The 20,817-nt window shown below is 40.5% G+C and overlaps 1 protein-coding gene across 3 annotated transcripts; it reads left to right on the forward strand.

Moving 5' to 3' along the window:
• The first annotated feature begins 12,664 nt into the window (after window positions 1-12,664).
• lsm6 (LSM6 homolog, U6 small nuclear RNA and mRNA degradation associated) lies at window positions 12,665-17,287 on the forward strand. 3 transcript variants are annotated; one of them, XM_085163189.1, is made up of 4 exons: window positions 12,665-12,791; window positions 13,109-13,214; window positions 13,307-13,420; window positions 17,107-17,287. In XM_085163189.1, exons 2-4 carry the CDS (start codon window positions 13,121-13,123, stop codon window positions 17,139-17,141), a joined length of 243 nt encoding a protein of 80 aa, XP_085019315.1. In that variant the 5' UTR covers window positions 12,665-12,791; window positions 13,109-13,120; the 3' UTR covers window positions 17,142-17,287. The 3 variants fall into 3 exon arrangements, with proteins under 3 accessions (XP_085019315.1, XP_085019314.1, XP_085019316.1); XM_085163188.1 differs by lacking the exon at window positions 12,665-12,791 and adding an exon at window positions 12,850-12,872; XM_085163190.1 differs by lacking the exon at window positions 12,665-12,791 and adding an exon at window positions 12,917-12,941.
• The last annotated feature ends 3,530 nt before the right edge of the window (window positions 17,288-20,817 follow it).

Below are 20,817 nucleotides of genomic sequence, written 5' to 3' on the forward strand. Positions count from 1 at the left end.
CACATTAGTGATCATTAATGATAGCAAACTGTATGTTATATCACACTCACTTTACAAGGCTGACTTCTTCAAGGCACAAATCATCAAAGAATATCTTTTGCATTGTCTCGGAAATGCCATCATTTCCACTAAGCATTTACATTAACAGCAGATCAGCCAAATAGGATACTAGTGTTTGTCTTACTGGAGCTTTTTTTTGTTCCCCATTGAGTTTGGTCACCATGGGGAGGTCACAGCCTGTTCTCTGACCCTGACAATGCCAGGCAGCTGAGGTAATGCGAGCAACAGGGCAGCCTGCTGATAGTAGCCATGGCAACAATGACATGACCTCACTCACGGTTGAACCTAAAGGTTGTTCCTCATTGCTCAAGGGAGGAATGCTCCAACTATTTCGCTGGTGACAGCCTCTTAAAACTTCTCACATGACCCTGGTGGAACACATGTGCAGCGCGTGTGTATTCGTGCATGCACTAATTACATCGTAAGGGCCGTGTGTTTGCTTTGTTAACTAATGCGCAGTACATTCGAGGTCAATTACAATTTCTTTGTTTCACTTCCCAGTAGCTGGTTTAGGTTTCAGGCCTCTGATGAAAGCTCATATTGTCATGTGGCATTATTACTACTTATTAAAATCCTTCCCTATAGTGGCACAACAGTTAGTGGGGGCTAAATGAGTTTCAGGTGCTTCAGTGGAGCATGGAGCAGATTGGAAAGAAATGGGCTCGCTTGCTTGTGTACCTTGGGGGTAAACTGAGCATCTATCCACTTTCTTCTTCTCCTCCTCTGTCGATTTCCCTACCTCCCTCTCCTCAATCCTCTCAGGCCCCATCCTGTGCTGGCTGGGCTGGGCTGGTTGGGCCAAAGCTAGGCTCAGTCAGTCAGATGTTGCCCTGGGGTAAACAGCAACATCTGTCCCCTGCCCAGCCATGACTGTCGCTGAGTGATAAATCCTTGGGTGGCTCGTGCCAGCGCTGTCCGGCGTGCCACCTGTCCCCCCTTCCTCCTACACAATATCCACAACCCAGCCCCTACACACACATATACACACACACACACTTCACCCTATTTACACTTATCCGCCTTCATCCTGACAGTGTGACAGAAGCAGGTGGTTCACTCCCTTTTTGCCCTCTGGCCTTCTATGCTCTCGTCCTCGGTTGGCACATTTATGCAGGGTGCGAGCAGGGTTGTCGCCTCTAGCAAATACCAATGGAGAACTCCCTGCACCAGGTTTTTTAGCAGCGGGTCTCCTGGAGCCTATATGAGTTGCTTCTCTGAATCAGGAATAAAAGTGTGAGGATCAGATAAACAAACTTTTACAAAGGTCAATAAAATGTTCAGTGAAAAAAAAGGGAAGCATCACAAAGTGCTGGAAATTTAAGAGTATGTGACTCAAATGACAATAATTTCAACTTATTTAAGAATTTCCAAGCTCCAACCCAGCTGACCTTGAAAATTGAGCTGCCAGACAAAAGAATGCACACATACAACTTTTACTTATACTTTCTCTCTCTGTGTGTGCTCGTTTGTGTGTGTGTGTGTGTGTGTGTGTGTGTGCTTTTAAGTGCGTGTGTGTGTATGGCACGTCTCCCGCTACTGCTTCCTCTCTCTTTCCCCTCAGCTACTGTTAGTGTGACAGAGGCAGGTGGCCAACTTCCTCCCCTTTGACCTTCAACAGTTTCCCCACAGTAAGGAGACAGTGCAAACACACACATGCACACACATTTCCACAGACACACATATACAGAGGAGGAGCCTAGGTTGCCCTGGGTGAACTGGGGCAGAGGTTTTGCAAAAAGCCCTGGAGGGAAGCGAAAGGTCCTTCGACTCAGGGCCAAGAGTTATTTTAGCGCCAAACCTGACAGGGCTGAATGATCATCACCACGGTGACAAAACCTCAGTGAATATGCACATATGAGAGACGGAAAGATGCGAAAACCTATGGTTATAAAAAAATGAAAGAAATCATATACGAGCTTATTCGTGACACACCCTTTGCAAACACTGGTCTACAAAAACTGTAGTGCTCTTTTTATCATTTCAAACGCTTTGCATACTGAATAACGGCACTTTTTTTTAAAAAGAGAAACTCACACAGCATTAGGACAGTAAAACTCTCTGCCACCTGCCTCTAAATCATTTTTACTCCTGAGGCTGGAGTAATAAAAATAATTACAAAGAGTATTATGAACTGCTTTTCATTTGTCCACCTCTCTGCGCGTGGCTTGCCTGACTATCTCTTTTTTGGTTTTGTTTTACAATATGTCTGTACTTATCTTGTAAAAAGCCAGTGTTATTTCAGTAATTATTTCAAAAAAATAATATCGAGTGATCATTTCAAGGCTCAAATATTTCCTTTGAGCTTGTACTTCGGGCTTGTGTGTGCAGTATTTGCATGTTTGTTTTTTGCCTCCATGTATGTGTAAGAGGACCCCTGCTGATTAATGTCACTTCGCATTGTAATGGAGCGTGCTGAACATGTTCGGATATCTGTAATGCGTTACCAGTCTCAGCTTGATTTTATTGCCATGGTCTAATAGGATATTGCCACTATCACAATTTGGATTAACTTCCATATCACTGCTGTTAAACCAAGTGAGGTTTCCGTGTGTGCATGCACACAAATAATAGAGAAGGGGTGGTGGGAGGGGTGTCTGTCAGGGTGGGCTTCTGTGGTCGATTAGTTTCGCATTCAGCACCTCCTTCATAATGTATCTATCCGGTCTTGTCACCACAATACTTCTCATTTGCTGTCAGTAATTCTGGGAGAAATGTGGAGATATTTTTCACCCTTTACCAAAAATAATGCACCGTCTAAATTAGCTATGAGGGGTTGCTGTACCAGCAGTTGGGCTTTTTTTTTGTTGCCAGTTTTTTTTTTTTTTTGACTGCCTTGCCTCTGATACACAATCATAAATACACAGACACACGCAGGTATAATGCAAGCCAGTAAGGAGGTCTGGCATGCTTTTGTACAAGCAGGGAGCTATATGCAGAGGAGGCTGCCCTTGGTCTGTGAGTCCTTTGTCTTCCTGCATCCCCAGGCTCCACCTCTCTCTCAGCCAGCCCTCCAATGGGAGAGCCTTCAGGTGTTGACCTTATCGGGTGCAGGTCAAAGCCAGGTCAGGGATCTGTTGCTAGGCTACCATCAGATAAGTGGCTAGGGTAGGCAACAGTGGGCAGCGCTGTCATTCAGGGCTTGTCATGTAATCTTGTTCATTTGCAGACAATTGTCTGGACGTCAGAAAGGCTATCTGGCCCATAATGTTGTAATGAAACACATTAAAATATTAAAACCAGCCATGCTGAGCATTGGCAGCTCCACTTGGCACATGGCTTTTTTTTACAGTCATGCCAACTGTCATGCAGTAACATGAACCCCCGAAATACGCTTGTGTGGTGGGCTGTGTTGAAATGTTAGAGATGTAGAGGATCGAGTGGTATTTACTTGTTTTTTTTATTTTATTTGAAAGTATCTGCTTTACAGACTTTTACCCAACTTAATTTAACAAATAAACACATCCATTATGCAGACATGCTGCTATGTATCTAGGGGATAATCTATTTTAAATTAGGTCTAAATAATGCATAAAAATGATAGCACTTTTTAATTTATGAACTTCATTAAATAAAACTTTCTCTTGGTTAATAATAAACTTTATGTTCCCACCAGTGTGTGTACATACGTGTGCATTTTCCTCCAAATATTGTACATATAAATGACTGGATCATGACTCATGGCTCATATAGGGGTACAGGTGGGAAGGCATCTTCCTGTTTGCTAACCTACAACCTTTAAATAGTGTCCAAAGACAGATACACAGCGCTCTGTCTGAACAGGGAACGCGAGAGCAGAAAGAGGGAGGCAAATGAGAGAAAGAAAGAGAGAAAAAGAGAGAGATAGTTGTTGCATCTTCACACAAACATGGTCTGTTCTCCCACTCTGCCATTCTGCCACCTGGACCGAGCTATGTGGGAGACTGCGCCACACAGTGATGAACGACACCAAACAGAACAATTTCTGTTCACACTGCGGGTCATATGGCGTAAGACGGGTTGACACAGCGTCTGTGTCACATAACAGGTTCCTCTTTGGCGACACCTGCATTTCGTCAATGTCAGCCACCCGGCCGTTCAGGTTAACTGTCGAGTCTAAGAGGAAGTGGCCTTCCAGAGGCCGAGTGAGGACCTCAGACAGTTACACATAAAGACACATAGATAAGGCACGTGGCAATTTATCCATGCCAGTCCTCGTACTGTAGCTCCAACATGGGATCTCGTCTGTTAGATTGGCGCATTGTGAAAAGAGGTTCTCAGTGTCTGGGTGCTTGCCAGCTGACATTCCACGAAGACAAATTGAGAGAGAGGCTCCGGCAGATTTATCGGGCCATTGGCTCGCCTCAGGAATTCTCTTGTAACATGGCACTCCTGTGAAAGGGATAAAGAAATTAGTGTAAAACAGCCCCCCACCACCCTACCCCCGCCCCTACCCTCTCCAACAGCACCCGTTTAGATATCCAGTGCTAGCTTGTAAACCTCTAACACACACACACACACACACACACACACACACACACACACACACACACACACACACACACACACACACACAATTCCTTTTTGTTTTAGATATAAAAGTGGATGGATGCAAGATGGATGGGTCCTCTTATTTCTATGAATATTCAAGAGGGTGGGCAAAAGAACATTGCTGTATTCTGGCTGTTGAGTCACAGGTCCTCAGTGGCAGGAAGCACTGCTGGTCAAATGACAGAGAGAGGGAGAGACAGAGTCAGAGAGAGAGGGATGGAGGAGAGATAGAGATATGCGCGTGTGTGGGATTTGAAAGGAACTGCTTCTGGCTGTCTTGGATATTTATTCCTTTCTAACGCAATGGGTGTTTGGAGATCCAGGCCAGCTATGTTCTTAATGCTACAGCGAGGACTGGGAGCATTCTTCTGCACTTGCCCGAGTCTGGTGTGTGGATGCGAGAACACATCCTCAGACCAAACCTTTTGTTGATAGAGGGAAATCTGTTTTGGGACCTGATTTATAATACGGTCGTTAATAAACTGCAAGTTAATAGGTAATCCTTGCACTTCATCAGCAATGCGCAGAGTTGCAAACAGGTGCAGTTTATCCCACACTATGATCTTATCCTAAACCCAGTCAATTAGCTTTAAATTCAGTTTAATTTCATTTATATCGAACCCAATCACAACAACAGTTATCTCAAGGCGCTTTATATTGTGAGGTATGGACCCTACAATAATACAGAGAAGACAGAGAAAAATCCCAACAGTCAGATGACCTCTTATGAGCAAGCACCTTAGCGATGGTGGGAAGTAAAAACTCCCTTTTAACAGGAAGAAACCTCAGACAGAACCTGGCTCAGGGAGGGGGGTCAGTAAATATTATTAATTATCTTTCATTTTCTGCTAATTTAAAATAACAGCAACTATATTTAATTAACTATCTACGTGATGCTGACTATTTGCAGATTGGGAAAAATGAACATAGAAAGTGTGGCCTTTTTTTTAATATTCATGCAACCCTGCACCATATTCATCATCGAATAACAAGGATTAATCATTAATTACTTGCACAAGCATCACTGTTGGAAAACTGCTTCCCGCTTTTGCATACAATAGAGCTCTAATGCCATCGCCCATATCATTTGTCAACATCTAGAGGTTATCTGCCAAGTTGATGAACAGAGAGATTGGCTATGAAACACAAGGTGTGACAGTATGGCAATATGTTATAGTATGCAGGCAGGGCTCATCAGGAAAGAGAGGACGAGCGGCTTTGTTCCAAATGTCACAATGCATATTTATGGGTGCACTGGAGTGGCTCCTTGTATAAGCACCATTCACCATCTATCAAGCAAAACCACTACAGTGTCCCTTTGGCAACTTGGTAGCATAGCGCTGCGTGCAAAGTGATCAAACTGGCCAATCTTGCTGTGAAAATGGTCATTCGGGGAAATGAAGTACACTGAGCTTAACGAAGTGCAATTATTGGCCAGTTCAGACAATTATTTTCACGACAGGATGCTTTTTGGCAAACTTATCCAACTTGCTATACTGTGAAAAATAAAATATATCGTTTTCCTTCCCTGATGTGGAACAGCTTTGAAATGCATTCCCTCCCCTTTCCCCAGATTGAGATATAAAAGGGAAACGGCAACATGGGAGAATGTCAGACAGAATGACAGACAGACAGCCAGATACAAGCTCACAGCATAAGCTCCACTGAGCTCTCTTTCCACTAAGGAGGATCTCAGGAGAGTTGTGTGTTGGCTGGCTGCGCTCGGGCCATACAGCACAGGATGGGCAGTCTGACTGTCTGGCTACAGTGACACTCCTTGGGGAAAGAACATGGCTCCGGGGCTGTAGCTGATTTGAGATGGTCTCAGGACTAAACCCTGGGGGACATCAACCAGGCAGAATTGGTTCTCTGAAGCTCTCTTTTCAGATTTTTGCAAGCAGTGGAGCTCGATGGCTGTGGAATGACGGGAACAAGAACAGGGCTTTCATCTTGACTGTGAGCAGCTCAGTGGGTTTCCTCCAAATTACAGGGAGTGATTACATCCCACCTAGCCTGCCTTGTGCCACCCCCTTCTCTAAGCACGGGGCCCCCAGGCCAGCCAACCTCTGTCAACTGTCAGCGCTCATAGCTGAGTCATTAAGTGGAAGTTGAGCGACGTGTCATGGGCAAGAAAATAATAAGGAGCAAAACTCAAAGCACAGGGACACTCCTATCGCTTCTGTGGGCAATTTGCCGATGCATAGAAATATAAATTCTTCAGCACTTCCCTGCTACAGTGAAGGGATTCAGAGCTCTGTTTTGTGGATGTGCAGTAAATGTGACGATTTGATCAATTGTTTCGGTAAGCGGCCGCGCTGTTGTACAGTTAAAAGAACAGAGGGCAGGCAAGATGTTTAAGCAAGTCAACCATTTAAAGGAACCCTAGGTGCTACAAAAGTAATAGATACAAGCGTCAAGACATGCGACTGAGTTGTCCTGGTCGCCTTTTAAAGGAAGAAAAAGGTTTCCCATCACTTCCAGGCTATTACCTCCATACAGTTTGGGATTACGCAGAAGCTAGAGAAGGGATACTTGGTCTACCAATCTGTTTTTTTATTTGAAAAGTCCCCCAAGCTTTTCCATTATCTTCTCCATATCAAGCTTGACCTGAAGAGAAAACCTGGCTTCAAAAGGGTCAATGCAGTCTAGACTTTCTCCACATCTTGCACTGCCGACCCCCACCTCAACCCCCATCCTGCATATTGCTTTAGGATACAAGAGGGATGTGCCCCCTCCTCCTTATTCCCACTCACCTCAAGCCCCTGCCTGCTTTGGTCCAGTCCCCCATTTCCCACCTACAATAGCATCTCCCGTCACCATAATCTTTCTATTTCACAAGCCCATCCCTCGGGGTTAAGAGGTCTGGAGATGGAGACGGGATTTGTCTGTCAATTGACAGCACTGCTGTTATGCTTTCTGGCTGACCAGGTTTACACTGCATGGTCAGAGAGGTTTTGAAGAAAAAGGACTAGCTGTTTGTCCAAATATTAATGTAAGCTGCCTCCCCCCCAGTTATTATCATTATTATTGTTTAAATCTGGCCTTATTGAGCCTCTGTGTGGGCGTAAGGCTCCAAAAAACAGGTTGAAAATAACTACACGGTTAATGTTTCCTGCTTTTATACTGCTGCTACTACTGTGAAATGCTTAAATGCTTGCTATTTTGGGAAACCAAAATAAATACAAGAAAATATGAATAAAGAAGCATTAAAAATACAATACTTGCCTCTTTTGCCTTAACTTGTTAGCAAACTAATGATGTGGTGATTGTGAAAATCTGTCAATACAGGTGTTTAAAATAACAATTTGGTCATTAGTCAGTGTTTATATCAATACATTTTTCACTTGATTTCAGCCTAAGCAAATTATTGTAACAGATAAATATCAGCCACTGACAATGGGATGTGTCAAAGAGCCAGTATCCATTACCTTAAAATGCAAAATTATATATATATGTATAAAACACACACACACATGAAATGCAAATGAATACAAAATTAGAATACAGTGAGGAAAAAAATCAAACATTTAAGACTGCCTGAAGCAATTTGACACCAGAGAGGGAAATCTACCTGAGAACATGTGCTGACTAAAAGCAAAAACAATGAAATTAGAAACAAAAACAAAGCCTGTTGATGCTTTTCTATTTGCATGTGTTTATGTATTTATTTATTTTTGAATCTGCTGTTACAGCATATGTAAAACAAAACAAAGAAAGACTCTGCATCCTAGACATACATTACAAATGTAATGCATAGGCAGCAGAACAGTCTGGTGATCACTGACGGGTTAACAGATACAGCCCACAGTGTCAATGTTTTAATTAAGCCCTATTTCAGCTGACTTATTAACCATCATTGGTGGATTTTGTGCTGGTTACAGGCCAGAAGCACTTTTCTCAGCCTGTGGATTATACCCAATTTGCTCGTGCAAGCTCACTTCAAACATTTTCTCATTATGTTTCCACTAAGATCCAAGAAAACATCTGCATTAAATGCCAGTCATGAGTATAAGTTCTGCTTTATCCACAAACTTCATGACATTTTTTTTGTTTGTTTTTATTAGATCATTGGTTTTTATTGTACTACGAAATAAAAATCACAAGAATTTGCATTCGGTGTGTTCAAGAATGGAAGCGAATAATCAGCGTGCCGCATTTCAAAAAGCAAAAAGCCACTATTCGTTAGAAACTATAGGATAACAAAGGACAACTAAATGTAAGCACGCAGAGGTCATTTCTGAAGGCCATGGAGAAAAACGGTGGGAGTTTTTTCCTTTCCAAAAATTTTCTACAAAGCAAGCAACGACAAAGGAAACAAGGGACAAGGGGGAAAAAAAATCTTCATTGAATATTCATTAACCGGTGCCTAGGTGTATACATGGCTCTTAACCACTCTTGTTTATGACTTAAGGACTTGTAGTACTGACCTTAGTTTAACACAGCAGCAGATACCAAATTAACCTCTAGCCTCCACAGGGCTAGCCATGCCCTGCTAACAAGCAACCTGTCTAGACACACAAGAAGTACTTTATGATTCCACCTCTCACAATCCCCCTCTCTCTCTCCCTCTCTCTCTCTTTTTCTCTCAACCTCTCTGTCTCTGCTAACACGTACTGGCACATCCTCGTGCCCTCTATCCTCTTCTATCTTTCACCTCACCATTTCATCCCTATTTCCCCCCCTACACCATTTTTCATGTACCTCCCAAGCTGTGCAGTGTTTGGGTCACGCACCCTAACAACCAGAGTTTTTATCAGATGGTAGACTTTCTCTTATCCTTCACAGCACAGCTTACCAATAGCATAATAATAATAATGATAATAATAAAAAAAATAATAATACTATTACTAATATTGCATTATACGTTTTTAAAGCTATAATGCACTTTATTTATTTCTCTTTTAAAACAAGAGAAATTCCACAGTGATTTAAAAATGTGTAAACCCAAAGTGAGAAACACTCATAAACTCACTTTAACATATAAATAAACTTCTGTAGCTTTTAAAGATTTCCACTGAGATTGAAATTTATTACATTAGGTTAAGATTTTGGATTAAATTAAATGAAACTTTGTCCATATGATTAATGTAGAAAATTATGCATAATTCAGTAAAATAGTATCAAAGTCAAACATGTGAGATTCAGAGTAGTTTCATAAACATTTAGGGAGAAGCATATTTACCACTGTGTTGCATCACCTGTACATTTTACAACACAACCTTGAGATTAAATTGCAGTAATTTAGACCACAGAGTCATTCCTTCTTCTTGCTTGATACATAATTTCCGTTGTGTGGGTTCTCTGGAATTGTTTGGGGTCTTTTTATTTTGTTTTTTGCAATGATCCATTTTTTTTTTAGTGTGTAACAAAAACAAACAGGAAGGACTGTTACTCTTTATGACGAATATTCAGAATATGTACAGACATCCTCTCACTGAAATAAGCAATGATTCTTCTGAGAAACGCATCATTTGGACTGTGTAGCATATGTTGCTTGAAAATGTGTATTTATCCCTGTGTGCCCTACAGATGTGCAGGTTAAACACGCCATGTGTACTACATGACCGTCACAGGTCTCAGCTTTTGAACTATGTGCTGATAAAAAATGTACTTTCTTTGCATGGTAGTGTTTTAACTTTCAATTTTTGAGGCAGTGACAATAACATCCATCCTTCCCTCAATCCATTTATCCAATTCAGGGTCGTAGAGGGGATGAAGCCTATCTCAGCTACCACAGGGTGAGTGGCAGGGTACACTCTGGACAGGTCGGTAGCCTGCCACAGACAACCAGGCATGCAGTTAGTGGGGTTAGGTTATTCAAAATTCAAAATTGCCCATAGGTGTGAATGTGAGTGCGAATGGTTGACAAATAATATTTTACTGAAAATGGACCCTGAGCCCATGCAGTGATTTCTACTAAAGCATCATGTCCATTTTTAATGTCGTGCTAGCTGAGAGCCCATAGATCATTGCCCTTCAGCAAAAGTTTTGGTGAAATCTTTATCGATTCTCTGATTGATTAATTGCTATTATGTACCACAAATGACCACAGATTTTTTGCAGACTCAACATTTCCAGAATGCGTATTTTTTGCCCATGTACCTGATAGTCTTATAATATTTTCAGTTTAGACTCTGATATGTTGCCTTTGTATTTTTCTCAATTATAGGCTTTAAGCGATTTGCAAATTACTGCATTTTTTTCTAGTTTACATTTTACAGCATCCAAACTTTTGTGAAACCATAGGTTATAATATATATTGAAGTCACCCATTAAGTTTAACACAATTCTGCCTCAGGATCATATGTATTTTAAAACGAGGCAAGCACCTAAAGGATTTTTTAATATTTTAATTTAACAACACAAAGAGGTATGAGGTACCAACATCATTATCTCTGTTGTTATTAGTAATATTCATCCAGAAATTGCTCTGATTTCTTTGTATTTGGGTAGTGATCTTCTGTGCTGTAGCCAGAATCCAGATTCAAATGTTTTGTTTTCATCGTGTTCTTTCAGTCTATGATGGTAATTATGTGAAATGTGATATATAGAAAACGCACAGATCTAAATTAATGACTAACAGCAGGAAAAGAAATGTCCAAAAAGGCAGCTGATATATATATATATATATATATATATATATATATATATATATATATGTATATATATATATATATATATATACATATATATATATATATATATATATATATATATATGTATAGTGGTGGTGGACAAACAGAAGAAGACGGCCGTAGTGATCGATGTAGCGGTTCCGAATGACAGCAATATCAGGAAGAAGGAACACGAGAAGCTGGAGAAATACCAAGGGCTCAGAGAAGAGCTCGAGAGGATGTGGAGGGTGAAGGTAAAGGTGGTCCCCGTGGTAATCGGAGCACTAGGTGCGGTGACTCCCAAGCTAGGCGAGTGGCTCCAGCAGATCCCGGGAATAACATCGGAGATCTCTGTCCAGAAGAGCGCAGTCCTGGGAACAGCTAAGATACTGCGCAGGGCCCTCAAGCTCCCAGGCCTCTGGTAGAGGACCCGAGCTTGAAGGATAAACCGCCCGCAGGGGCGTGCTGGGTGTAAAAAAAAAAAAAAAAAAAAAAAAAAAAAAAAAAAAATATATATATATATATATATATATATATATATATATATATATATATATATATATATATATGTATATTTGCTGGACTAAAATTCATATTTCCTTTTTTCCATAATCTTTTCTTTGCACATCAACTGTGATGGCTGGGAACATAAAAGTAACAGTGATGCTGAACACAAGGCTACAGTGTTGTAAGAGTCTTAAACACATAAAACACTGCATGCTCTGAGAAAAGTATTTGATCCCTTACAGATTCCTTTTTGTCCCTTTTTTGCCACTTTGGCACACTTACATGTTTCAGATCAACAAACAAATTGTAATTTTACACAAAGGTAACCTGAGTAAATACGAAATGTGGTTTTTAAATGATGATTTCATTGATTAAGGGAAAAGACTATCGAAAGCTGGCCCTGCTTGAAAAAGTAATTTTCCCAAAACCTAATAACTGCCTGTGGCACCTTGGCTCTCACTGGGGTTCGCTGGAGTCCCAAAGCATTAGAAATAGCTTTGTAACGCTTTCCAGACTGAAAGACGTCACTGACTTTGTTTCTTATCAATTCTTGAAATTAATTGTTTTTTTTTAGATCAAGAAATGAGGAATGGTGTGTTGCTTTTTGAAATCTTTCACCTTTTACACTTTGTCAGACAACTTCTACTTAAGTGATTTCTTGATTCAGCAGGTCTGGCAGTAACAAGCCCTGGCTGTGACTAGGGAAAAGTTAGCAGTTAATTCATGACTTAACAAGGGGGAATTATCTTTTTCACAAAGGACCAGGTAGCTTTAGTAGCTTTTTTGAAATGAAATCATAATTTAAAAACTGCATTTTGTATTTACTCAAGTTATCTTTGTTTACCTGAAAAATGTAAATGTGACAAATATGCAAAAAAAAAAGAGGCAAAAATTACAAAAGGCTCAGGCAAACTTTTAATCACAAAACTATAGCTACTTTGTTGCCAGTTTGACAGCTGATTATGTGATTAGCGATCAATCATTTAAGATTTTTGTCCTCAGCCGCTTTCCGTACAGAACACGCTTGTGATTGGTCAATCTGACGTCCATGCTAAATACAATTGTCTGGAAAACGTCGGTCTGGTGAGTGAAATGCTAACAAACATATTGCTGCTGCATATAAAATTAAAGGGTTTCTTCTTGTGTTGTTGGGTGCAATTAAATGTAAGCATGATTTTCACAAAGACAGCGACCCTCACTGCGCAGATTCACGGGAAAATAGTCGGTTAGCAGGTTAGTTATACTCGTTAGCTAGCTAGCCGCTAACAATACTAGCCTGTTTGCGTTAGGAAATCGTTACTGTTATAGACATGAACACGAGTTAGCTTTTGTTACGCTAATGTAACTCCCTGAAATAAATCGCTACTATAGTATCTAATGCTCATCTTCCATCCTTTCAGATCACAGTCAAAATGAGCCTGAGGAAGCAGACCCCGAGTGACTTTCTGAAGCAGATCATTGGCAGACCTGTTGTGGTCAAACTGAACTCTGGTGTCGATTATAGAGGTACGTAACAGCTTAGCCACTTGTTTCCATTCAAATACTGATTGGTAAGTAATGACTTTAAAGGAAAACACGGTGCGTTTGTGTACCTGCAGGTGTTCTGGCCTGTTTAGATGGTTACATGAACATCGCCATAGAGCAGACAGAGGAGTATGTCAACGGGCAACTCAAGAACAAATATGGAGATGCCTTCCTAAGAGGAAACAATGGTAAGCATGTCCCTTTTATGTAGACTTTGGTGTTAAAGGCAGTATAGGTCTTCTGTAAGAAGACTGAAGTGCATAATTAATATGCTAAACCTAAGGAAATGCTGTGCAGCTGTGACAGAGACGATAAAATAGATAAATTAAAAAAAAAAAAATGCAGGTTTATGTTTCTGAGACAATCAGTTTTTTCTCTTAATGTCTGAAACTGGAACTCTTCCACGACAGTTGAAAGGAGCAGAAAATATGACAAACACAGGTGAGGAGCGCAGATTAAAGTGTGATCTAAAAAGGTTGTCAAATAGCCAACTTACCCAGAAAAGTAACCTGCTCTGTAGGATGTTCCTCTCAAAACAGGAAGCTGTGGTCTGTCTGATAATGACTCACATTCAGTGCTTGCTTATTAATTCCGTTTAAATGAGGGCATACATTATGAATGGCTCAACTTAATGATGCCATAACCCTTTAGCTATGTTGTGGTCTAACACAACTGCTTTTTTACTTGTAAAATAAAAGTGTACACAGCTCCAGTAAGCTGTACAGTAAAAGTCAGTTGTGAAGAGTAACCAGAACCCTGAAACTGTAAAACTGAACTCAGAAATGTTTTTAATATTTATTTATTTTTATTTGTACCAGTACTTTTTTTTCTCTTTAAACTGTGGAAAAGGTCTCTCGCCTTCTTGAAAGTATTGTGAGGGTTAGCCAAATGGTGATAATTAGTTAATGATAAAAAAAAAAAAAAATCCCACTCAAATTAAATTGGTCTTCAAATTAAAATTTTTGCCTGCATTGATTTTTCGAAGTACATCATTATATGATAATAATCAGTAGATAAACTGTTAATGACAGTAGCTGTAAGCTGATGCCCGAGCTGATTTATTAAGATATTTTTAACTCACTAATTATTGTTAAAACAACACATTGTTAACACAGCTCTTGGGAACTGCCCTTTTTCACTCATTGTCAGTTCAATATTGCATTTTCTTGTGTGTCTTGCTATATTTTTAAGAAACTTTGTATTAATATTCTCCATGTTGATCAGCATAGACAGACTTGAACTTAAACTGTACAATGGTTTTGTACAGAGACATTCAGAGTGGTGTGAAAAAGTGTTTGCCTCTTTTTGATTTCCTATTTTTTTTTGTGTGTGTTTGTCACACTTAAATGTTTCAGATTAAACTAATTTAAATACTAGACAAAGATAACACAAGTAAACACAAAGTGCAGTTTCTAAATGAAGGTGTTTATTATTAAGAGAGAAAAAAAATCCAAACCTACATGGTCCTGTGTGAAAAAGTGATTGCCCCCCCTAAACCTGTTGGGCCACCCTTAGCAGCAGCAACTGCAGTCAAGTGCTTGCGATAACTGGCAGTGAGTCTTTTCCAGCACTGTGGGGGAATTTTGGCCCACTCATCTTTGCAGAATTGTTTAAGTTCAGCCACCTTGGAGGCTTTTCAAGCATGAACTGCCTTTTTTAAGGTCATGCCACAGCATCTCAATCAGATTCAGGTCAGGACTTTGACTAGGCCACTCCAGAGACTTCATTTTGTTTTTCTTAAGCCATTCAGAGGTGGACTTGCTGGTGTGTTTTGAATCATTCTCCCAACTCTGCTTCAGCTTGAAGTAATGAACAGGTGGCCGGACGGCAGAATTCATGGTTCCATTTACCACAGCAAGCCTCCGGGTCCTGAGGTAGCCTCAGACCATCACACTAACACCTTTTCACTGTTGGTATGACGTTCCTTTTCTAAAATGCTGTGTTCGCTTCATGCATGATCTAATGGGACACACACCTTCCAAAAAGTTCAATTTTTGTCTCGTCAGTCCAGAGAGTATTATCAGAGAGTTTTGGGGATCATCAAAATGTTTTCTGAGGCTGTTCCATGTTTTCGCCATTTGTGGATAAAAGCTCTCATTGTGGTTCACTGGAGTCATACATCTTAAGAAATGGTAAATATTTTAAACCCTTTTCAAGACCAAGAGGTCTTTGTTTCTCATGTCTTCCTGAATTTGGATTCCGACATGTGCCTGGCTTTTGAGGATATTTTGGTCTACTCCACTTTACATGATTTCTTGATTGAGAACAGGCGTGATACTAGTCAGACTAAACGCCTTCATTTGGAAACTTGTGTTTAGTTGTGTTATTGTTGCTTAATATTTACATTTGTTTGATGATCTAAAACAGACAAACATATAAAAAAAAAGGAAATCAAGAAGGGGACAAACACTTTTTCACACCACTGAACCTGTCCTGACACAGAGATTTCATGTTTAATCACTGGTATGCCCCCTTTTTATGAGAGTTGACTCATTGTAAGGCTCTTGTTTGCAGAGATAGTTTTAATATATTCTGTATTCACCACAGTAGTCTGGACATTTTTTTTTTAACTGTATTGTTTACATCTTCATCTCTCTGTCTGCATTTTCCAGACACCAGGCATGCACTGTATCCAGTGTGTGATTTGATCTCGAATGTGAGTCATGCAGGCCGGTGTTTCAGGCCGCAGATAGTGTTATTTTTAGTCAAAATAACCAGTACAACAACCTATACAGATTATCTTTGAGGGGAAAAATGTGGAACGTGGATGCTGCAGGGGGTCAAGGTTTAACATAGAATTTACTAAATCATCATCAGTAGCAGCACATTTTCTTGTTACTGGAATCGTCTGCAGGTTGTGCAACACGCTGCAGCTAGGCTTTTGACAAAATCCTCCAAGTACTCACATGTGACACCGTTGTTATCTCAGTTACACTGGCTTCCTGTTAAATTTAGAGTCAATTTTAAGATCCTGGTCTTGACCTGCAGAGCTGTGCACGGACTGGCACCAGCCTACATCTTTGATCTGCTACAGCCCTATGTCCCTAGCAGATCTTTGAGGTCATCTGATCAGGGCTTACTTGCTTTAAAAAATACTAAGAGGACTAAGGGTGATAGAGCTTTTGCCACTGTGGCCCCTAGACTGTGGAACTCTCTCCCCCAAACATTAAGAACTGCGGAGTTAGTAGCTGTTTTTAAAAAAACAACTCAAAACTCACCTTTTTAAAACTGCTTTTGGTAAATTTTTTGGGATTTGTTTCTGTGGAATAACGTCTGTGTTTGGGGCTGCACATTCCGACTGTTGTAGCTATTCACATAAAAAAAAATGAAAACAAAACACACAATGGCTCCTCTGTTAAAGACATTTAAGAAAAAAATATTTTGCAGTGGAGCCAGGCTATAATTTATAACAGCTCATAAATAAAACAAATTAAAGACGGGAGAAACACCCTTCAACAGTGTTGTGAGCATTGATGTTACACAATTTAACCAGCAGGGGGCGCTCTTCAGCATCTCTCCTGGCAGTACAGGGTGTTTCCAACAACCAGCTGATTCAAGCGGTAGGGTGGAGTGTAAATGAATAACTACACACAAAAATGTCAGGGGAATATGTTTACTTTGTGTGTCTGAAAGGAAATAAAAAAATATCATCCGACATGCATATAGGATTTTTAAGTCACCAGATGTCGGTGTCGATCTTAAAAATCCTACATTAGCCTGCCTCTGTTTTGCTTTATGCCGCCTCATTGAGTATTTTGTCTGTCAAATGACATTTACGGAATTTTGATTTATTTTTATGGATCATCGTGTATGAATAAGATTCCCCCCCCCCCCCCCCACTTCTTTTCTCCTGTCTCCTTCTTACTTCTTACAGTTCTGTACATCAGCACCCAGAAGAGGAAAGTCTAGTGAAGACCATTTTGAGTTCATTTAATTTTTTCAGTTTTTAATAATGTTTCAGAAGACGACTGTCATACGTTTTTGGTTCTGTAAAGCTTGAGAAGCGTTTGTTTTGTAAAAGTGGAATATATGAATAAATTCTGAGTTTCGATTTATGTCTGACTCGTTGAACGTCATTTACACATTTTGGTGTTACTATCACAAGGAAAACAACTACAGCTTCGCACGTTTACCGGATATGGTCCAATCTAACGTTTTCCTAGCAGGAAAAGTAAGAATTTAACACAAACCTGCGTTTTCCTCACTCAGAAGGGCTTTAATGTTTAAGTAAATAAAAGGTGGTTAAGAAAGCTGGTGAATTTCTTTTGGCTCTGTCCAAACCTGCAAATAACATAATTTTAAACTATTTGTAGAGATGCATCATCTGGTGTGGTTTTTATTTCCCATTTGGTGCCATGGAAACAAAGAAATGTTCAATGTAAAAACGAACTGAACTGTTTTTGAACACTTAGCCAGCACAAAATTGATGTGACTCAACAGATGAACATAGCTCACTGCTATACTAGCAAATGTCTTCTATTTACCAGTAGCAGTCAATGATGAAAGTGCTTTCTGACTGATATATCCATACATGCTTAATGATTTTAATAATTGTCATTTAAATCTTAAATGGCTTCTCTTAGACTTCCCCCTTGCTCGTGGGGAAGTCTGACTGTGGAAGACAAATGATCTATTTTTTTTGTCCTTTTAGTGAAATCGCTCGCTCACAGTTTATCCCCGGAGCAAGCGGAGACATCCAAATCTACCACTGTTTTCCCAGAAGGCTTCAAAAGGATTAGAACATAATTTTGTAATTTGTCAGTCCTAATGTGCTAATTTTGTAATTGATCTTGATGCGACTGGCCTGCAGAAACCCATTACTGAATGGCTCGTGTACAAATGCACTCATCATTACACATAATCTGACAATCGGCCGCTTTATAATTCCAAATAAAGCGCTTCAAAACAAGAATTTATAAACAAAAGCTCCTGTTGTGAGGCTCATTTAGCTTCAGTCTCTGGCTCTTTGGTTTGCAAATTGATCACAAAGATTTAGCTCAATATGACATCATGCTTTGATTGCTTTGTGCGCATAGATAGATCTATAAATATAGATGGACATATGGATAGATATGTTTTAAACCCCTACATCTGAACTTTGCTGGTGAATGTGTTGCAAAACACACTTGTTGATCACGTAATGCGCCGCAACAGATTGAATATCTACCTGTGAAAGAAAAAAATGTGCCATGCAAATATGTATCACCGACCAACAAAGAGTACAAAGACTGCAGGACCAATCTATAAATGGTGCCACCTGCAGGCTATGTCAGGCTGCATTAGCATGTAAACAGATCTGTCAGATCAACTCTGACTGCCTACTGCTGCAGTCTTCCATGTTGTAATGCTTTTAAAAATGTCTCGGAGCGCACGGGCCTGCTTTATTTTTATTTTTTTTTAAATCATCCATGACTGCATAGGTGTTCTTTGTTCAGTCAGGTTTGGATTGGCTCTGCTGTGTTTTGCCCTGTGAAAATCAATGCGGTGGCACATGCAGGGAATTGGAAGTTTATTCCATTTCTGCGTCTGGCCTGTGGTCATTTAGCAAATGAGTTCAAAAGTGGCATCACCTCATTACGCTAAGATAAGAATGCTATAAATATATGATTCATTAGTTTCTTAATGAGAATGCTGTAGCGTGGAGGCATTGGAAGAAGGGTGGGGTTGGGGGTGGGTGGGGGATTCTTTTTTGTCCAAGGATGGATTTTTTTTTTTTTTTTTTTTTTGAGAGAGAGCCTTGTTTTCCAACCTGTACATGCGCACTCTGGCCCCTGGAAGGAGACAAAAGGCTGCCAAGGTCAGGCCTGACTTGAGAATGAAGGACGCGTTATTGATCAAACTCTGGCGAGCTGCAGCTGTAAGAGAGGGAATGTTGGAGGGAGATTGAGCTGCAACACAGACACACGAAACACACAGGTGGACATAGGTGCTGAGTGACATATATATACACACACACACAGAAAAGCACGGCACACAGCGCAACACACAAAGAATCATTATGGCACTTGGCGAGGGTTAGTGCAGGCAAATATTTACCCACTGGAATCATAACTGAGCCGCTGGCCGTGTGGCCTCACAGGGAACCCAATTAATACCATTCACACAAATGACCTGGTGGGAGACATCGTGCTCTCGGACTGTGAGCTTGTTTTGTTTTGTTTTGTTTTTTTGTTTAAAAAAAACCTCTTGAATCAATGCAGGTTCTTCTTCATCTTGCATGTGCATGCATTTGTCCTATAAACCCTCTGCAGAACAAAACTGTTTTTCTTTTAGATCACTGAACACCCAAAATCCACCTCCTTTTTTATTTTACATTTCATTTGAAGACACTTCATTCCGTCGTCCAGGCTTACTTTGCGTAGAGCGCTGGTCCCCACTCGCCCGATCGCAGCGGGCTGACGGAGGATGCTGCAGTGGCTCGCTGTTGACGTGTGGAGGTGAGTGATGGAGGGGAGAGGACAAAGGAGGGTAGAATAGGTGACAGCCTTGTTATGTAGGAGAGAAAGCCAAGGGGGGGCAGACTCAAGTCTTACAGCACCACCAGCTGCCAGAGCTACAAAACTACAGTGGAGACGACATGGGATGAGGGAGGGAGGGGAAAGTGGAGTATGACTTTGACCCTGACTGATCACTGCAGCATGACTGTCTAGCCTTTTCACAAGGGATCAAAGGAAGACAAGGACAACCTGAGATTCTGTTTTATAACATTTGGCTGTGAAATGTGGAACTTTTCATATGAATGGTTAATAAAGAGTATATTTTTACAAACAAAAAAGAAAAATACACAAAAATATTCAATAACTTTAACTAAGGTGGCTCCTCCTGCACATTTACCACATTTCTGCTGCATCTACTGCCTGCACATGTAGATGCGAGCAGCTATTTGTTTTTGCGCGTGTAAAGAGATCGCCCTCCTCACATTGTATTAGGATGTGAACTTGACCTGCTTTGACCTCTGCCTGACAGCCTGTCATGTGTTTAGGATGTAAATGATGGCGCTGACCTCACACTCAGCGGCTCCGCTCTCACGTTTCGCAGGCTGGGTCAAAGGTGCCATTTGGAAAGTGCAGAATAAACAAACACCTTAGAAACAGCATGGCGGTGGCTGACAAATTTAAATACGTTCCTCTGATTAATACGCTGAATGTAAGCTGCACGTTAGCTGATTATTCCACGAATCGTTAATGGGAAACATGATTTTTATAATTCTGCCCCTCCACACCCCCCACAGTGAAGCAGCTAAGATATGATTGAAGTGTACACTTGAGGCTTTGATTCAAGGGAATTCATAAACTATTGCATTAACTGTTTAAGCATTGCACTCATTTCTTCCTCCATTTTCAGGCCTGAAAGTAAACCATCAGAGATCAAGTGGTACAAAGCTTTATGACAGGTTTCACTGCAAATTAAGAAGTGGGACTTCGATACGTGCCCTAACCCTAACCCTAGGCATTACCATTAAAGTGAAAAATCTAAAAAGACTTGAAGAGAGATGGCAGAAACTCCTTTTATGCTGATGGAGAATAAGTAAAGTGACGATACCATTATTTCCTCTGTAAATACAAACCTCTTCACAACAGCTGGT

Source organism: Neolamprologus multifasciatus, chromosome 6, assembly GCF_963576455.1.
Source record: "Neolamprologus multifasciatus chromosome 6, fNeoMul1.2, whole genome shotgun sequence".
Taxonomy (NCBI): Eukaryota; Metazoa; Chordata; class Actinopteri; order Cichliformes; family Cichlidae; genus Neolamprologus; species Neolamprologus multifasciatus.